The sequence below is a fragment of the Dromaius novaehollandiae genome, chromosome 2 (genome assembly GCF_036370855.1).
Source record: "Dromaius novaehollandiae isolate bDroNov1 chromosome 2, bDroNov1.hap1, whole genome shotgun sequence".
NCBI lineage: Eukaryota > Metazoa > Chordata > Aves > Casuariiformes > Dromaiidae > Dromaius > Dromaius novaehollandiae.
The window spans coordinates 113,240,018-113,245,429 of record NC_088099.1 but is presented as its reverse complement, the minus strand read 5'-3'; the positions used below and the strand labels follow the sequence as shown (position 1 = coordinate 113,245,429).

The 5,412-nt window shown below is 33.5% G+C and overlaps 1 protein-coding gene across 2 annotated transcripts in view; it reads left to right on the top strand.

Moving 5' to 3' along the window:
• Positions 1 to 4,604, top strand: part of PSMG2 (proteasome assembly chaperone 2) — an 8,139-nt gene extending 3,535 nt beyond the window's left edge. For both annotated transcript variants that reach the window (XM_026094360.2, XM_026094361.2), the window contains 4 exons: positions 944 to 1,062; positions 2,294 to 2,467; positions 3,649 to 3,769; positions 4,255 to 4,604. In XM_026094360.2, the coding sequence (XP_025950145.1) occupies positions 944 to 1,062; positions 2,294 to 2,467; positions 3,649 to 3,769; positions 4,255 to 4,347 (507 nt within the window). In that variant the 3' untranslated portion in view covers positions 4,348 to 4,604. The remainder of the gene's footprint in view (positions 1 to 943; positions 1,063 to 2,293; positions 2,468 to 3,648; positions 3,770 to 4,254) is intronic.
• Positions 4,605 to 5,412: the final 808 nt, after the last annotated feature.

Here is a 5,412-nt window from a genome sequence, read left to right as displayed (position 1 = left end):
GTACGTATGTTCATTGTTTGTTCTCACTTCAGCGTTCAATTTCAGTCGTCGTACTGGCAAATAGTTTTCAAATGGTCTAGATGAATTTAGTCTGTTATTATAATGTCTTAAAGCCCAACTAAAAAAAATGCTATACTATGAAATACTTTCTTAAAATATACAAAAAAAACACAGCAAAATGTTTTTCTGTGTAGTGATACAACATTTTCTGTAATTGATACAATTTTAGCTAACAAAAGCTGGCTCCTTCCTTCATTAATGGTTGAGGTTTGTTTGCTTGCTTGTTTGTTGCAAGCTCTGAAACAACTTGGCTAATTCAGTAGAGTTTAGTGTAAATATGTCCTTAGTTATTAACTGTCTTGAGAAAACAAAATAGTCTGGTTTTTGTCCATTTATTTTTTTTATATAATGAATGGAGAGCATTAGGAAATAAATTGGGGTGACAGCAAAAATTAAGCTATTTAAGAAAAGACAAATACACAAAGACAATAAATATGAAGAGAAAAAAAAATAAAGACATTAATTTTAACTGTTAACTGTATAGTGATTTCAGATGGGCAGAACACCACACCAACATAAATTGCATTGCAGTATTTTTGGCAGTTCAAATTGTGGAAAAATACTATGAAATTTTATCATCTCATATCGTTCTAAAGTGTTTTTTTCTTTTTTTACATTAGTATTAATGGAACACAAAACAAGTGGTACAGCTATTATTAATGTGGTCTTCATAATTTTTATCATTATACATATATTTTTGATTAAGTAAATAACCAGAGTCCTCTACTTTTTAAAAATATATCTGAAACTGAAGATTGAGTGGATATGAAGAAAAAAATTACATCACTGCTCAACATTAAATATAACATATAGTATTGTAGACTTACGGCTTTTCTTAAGGGCCCAAAACATTTCCCCCCCCCCCCTCTGTCTTTGCATAAAGAACAAGTACAGGCCGTTCTCTCAAGCACTGCTTTCTTGGGTGCAAACCAGCAAATGTGCCAGAGTTATTCTTCTGTCTAGCAGCCATGCATACCAACGTGATGATGAGCAACTTCTTGGGTATGTGTGTGTCCTTAAATGATTTGATTATTTTTTCTGTTATTTTGGGGAAACTGGCATATATCCATCTACTTAGTACTTTTGGGTCAGATTCTTTTGTTTTGCTGTGTAGGTAGATCATAAGATACTTAATATATTATTAAAATAGTATGTTATGCAGTGTTAGGCTCTGGGCTTTGTTAGTCTACTGACAACAGTACTGAGCAAACAATATACTGTAAGTAAATTTGCACTTGGCCTGCGCCGTCAGCCTCCATTTTAACAACTTAGTTTGTTGTTGCTGCAGGCACTGTTGGGGACTAGCTGCTAACATACAGCTCACCGATTAGATTTTTAACTATTTAGAATATTTTAGTTTCTTACCTCTTCTTGATTATTCTGCATTTTGAGTTTTCCTTTTTTAGTAAGCATTACTTGGTGATTTAGGGCCTTGATAGTCTGTGACTTACCAAAAAAAAAAAAAAGTGTGCTTGAAAAAGAGCAACTATTATCACCAGGGTGTGTAAATGTGTAGAGCTCTAAAGAGATCTAGGTATATGCATGTTCTAGATATAGTTGCCATTGATATTTGCATACATTTTGTAGAGTGATCTTCAAACATGGAATGAAATGAGAGGGATTGATAGTTACTTTATGTATTCTGAGTCATCACTTGTGGTGACTTACTCAGAATAATTCTTTTACCAGAGACTCGTTAAAGAGTGAGGGTAATGCATTAAGAAAATACTGAAAGACTTAACAGAAGTCTGCAGATATTTGTAGTTTGAGCTTGTTAAAAATATTATATCAAAGTGAAGCCCAAGCTTACTTTAACTAACTTTAATTGAATCAGTTCCCATCCGAAGGAAAAATAACCACCACTTTTTTGTAAATCATTTCAACAACCCTTAAACAGTTCTCCTATTTAAGTGCTTGTGTATTTGATATGCACCAATTATTTGGGCATCCAAAAAGAGGGTATCTTGAATAATCAGGGGAAAAATAATTGCTGAAGTGAGTGGTGTGTGTGTTTGTTTTTTTTAATAATTCTGATGCAGTGGTGATTTCTGAAGGAAGAACTCTATCTAACTTTCTTCAGATTCAAGTATATCTTTGCAAAATACACCATTTAGCTATATTTGTGGCAGAAAGTTAAACAGTCCTTGATGCATGCAGCTCCTTTCCATCCCAAGTAATATCATCTATGTTGTCTTGTATTCTTGCACTGAATGTATTCTTGATTTGTTCCTAGGACTCCACTACGCTACCTACTTACACCTGCTCTTGAGAAGTCAGTGGAAGGCCTTATGCAGGGATTAAAATGGAAAGAAATGGAAAAAGTAGCAGCTTACCCTGGAATAAATGATACAGAGAAAGTTTTACATATACCTGGAGGTGGCATCACAAAACTGTTGTTTACTGAGTGGTGAGTAAGCTGCATACAGGAACATAAGTCTTGTTTTTAGTAGATAGGTAAAATTGTCTTTTAAACTACTGATCCTCTGGTAGGAGGCAGAGGTGAATTTTGTAACATTGTCCCTCTTAGCAAAACAGAACATGGAAATATTTCTATCTTTACGTTTATCCATTCAAGTGGAAGACTTGAGCAGTGTTTTACACTTTTTTTTTATTTGCTACTGTTTAAATACAGAGCTGCATCCCAAGAATCTCTTTATTCTTCCTGGTTTTGATAATACTTTCTATTTCTTAAAAGCATTTTCATTTGATGATTAGAAAGGCCATATTTTGATTTTAAAAAGACTTGGGCAAAAAAATATTCAGAAACATTGTTTCTGGTTGAATGAGTTGTTAAGTTGGTGGGCACATGCTTTGATATGCTAATCCTGCCAATTCATGGATTTCCCCCTTTCCTCCCTCCTGCATTTTGGGGTAAACTGCACCTTTTTATTTGTTTTCAGTCACTAATAGAATTTCAGCTAAATATCTTAGGAAGTGAGAAGCTTTCAGACTGGGATAAACTTAAAATGTCCCATCTGAGATTAAATCCTTTCAATTATGTCAAATCATGTGTATTTAAGAATCCATGTGTTAAGCTTGCTTATCTTATGTGTTAGCGCTCCATTGGCTGACCAGTTAGATTCTTACTTTTTCGGTCCCTCTTGTTTTCTTTCCCTGTATTAATAATTGTAACTTCTTCAGCTTTTAAGTATTATCTGTTTTCTACTCTGCCTGCCTGAATTTTCTTTCTCTATATTCTACTGTTTTCTTTCTTAAAGTGGGAATTTTATAAGTAAAGTAGTGATATGCAGGCTGCAAAACCGATGTTTGAAATACACTGAAAGATATTCATTGTGTCAAAGGGTCTGTGTAAATACCCCAACAAGAGGACAAAAATGCAAACTAAGTGCATAAGCAATGCCCTGAATAACTTCCAAAACCTGGGATTCCTGGCGCAGAAAGCCAAGAACAAATTCAAGATTGAGAAAGGAAAGCATGAAGTGTGAAAACACAACCAAGTGAATCTGGATTTGTTTTTCATTTATTTTTTTAATTAAACCTTATGGAGATTGTGCTTAATTTATAAATTAATAAATGTGCTTAATAAAACAAAACAAAACAAAAAATCTCTGCCTGTTTTTATTGCAGTTGTTCAAAAGGAATCCAAATGGCGATTGTTCTGAAGTTTTGCTCTGAAGGGGACAATATCCCTGATGCATTTGCTCTTGTTAACTATCTTAATGAATGGCTCCAGCTAATTAAAAGTGAAGTAAGTACTGTTTGATCTAGAATTCTTGCTTTCATATTTTATATCATTTGTTTGCATTTTTTGTTCAATCTAGAACATTACAAATGTTTAGCTGAATTTTACGAACTGAGACGATTTTTTATGGGTTGGGTTCACTTTGGCCTTTGGTCACCAAGGATAGTGCCAAATATATTTTGATTATATTATAATATGTTTTATGCTTCTCTATTTTATTATATTTTTATTATATTTTTGTATTATATATTTTGATTAAAATTACTCTGGGAATTCATAAAGGTAAAAACACCCCCTTGTTTCACAGGTGTGGGGGAAGTTGTCTAAAGGTTTGAACTGGTTTGATCTTAGAGTAGTCTTCTCTAAAGCAATCTACAATTGTATAGACACTTGAAAGGCTGTCTATTTTATTACATACGCCAGAGATAGAATTACATTAAACTGCATTATTCTCTTAAAGCTTATAAAGAATTACTCTGTTCCTGTTGCAGAGCAGCAATTCTACAACTACTTCTTCACAATGGAAAATACCAAGTTCTTGGAGCTTACTTTTTGGCAGTGGTCTTCCACCTGCACTCTTCTGATTAGTTTTGGATTTTTGTGTAGGTCACCTGTATACATGTAGCATCCCTTGAGAAGATGATTGCCTAGTAATTGCCAAGCAACAGCAGCTTAATCTGTTATGAACATAAATATTCTTTATTTAAGAAGAAAATTCCTTTTGCATATGTGGCTAGCTAAAGAAATTTGGCTAACTTTCACTTATTGATCAAAGAAATATGTTTTGTACAGTTGTTTATGGGAATTCTGTTTTTAATAAAAATATTTGGGGAAAAAAACACTTTTTCTTTGGTTAAGTATTATTGCCGTGGAAAAGATTGCAGTGCCCTTTTTTGATAATAGCTGAGAACTTGCGATTGATTTGCAGGTATAGATCTTTTTATGAAGATAAAACCCTATTCTTCCATGTCAGCTTTGGATCTCCTTATATCACCAGGAAGGTTTTGGAAAAAAAGCTAAGTAAAGCTCAGAGGGAATTTTGTTCTGCTTTCTTTGTCCAGTTGCTGCTGTGGTAACTTCAACTGGGAGGCTGCAAGAGAAATAGCAGCCTATTCTATCTCTTCTGGTGTATTTCCACTGTGTAATTTCCATTTTCCTTTCAAGGGCTGCAGAAATGTCAAACCTAAAGTTTTCTAGGTAGATAAGCCTTATTAGAAACTAATTTGGGCATGAATAGAGTGCCCTAAGACCTAAAGGAAGTAAACAAAATTATCCTGATAGCAGGCAGTCTGGTATCTGTGTATTTTATAAGCTTAGTCTGAGATACTAGTTGTATTGATAAATAATTCATGTGTTTAATGTTTGTAATGGTACCTGTTGCACCAATAAGCTTGATGTTTGATTTTGATCTTGTTAGAAGTACCTGGTCACATCAGTTTATTTAAAAGTAATTTTAAATCTAGAATTTCTAGGTTGTAACTTATTAATACATGAGACATATGCAGACTAAATATTTATTTATTTATTGGAGGTATCATCATAACAGTAGATGTTTAGCTCAAATGATGAGGGTGGAACAGTAGAAGTGCTGAAGAGATCTATTTTAAGATCCAGGCATAAGATTCAGTAGTTGACTTTTCTTGAAAACT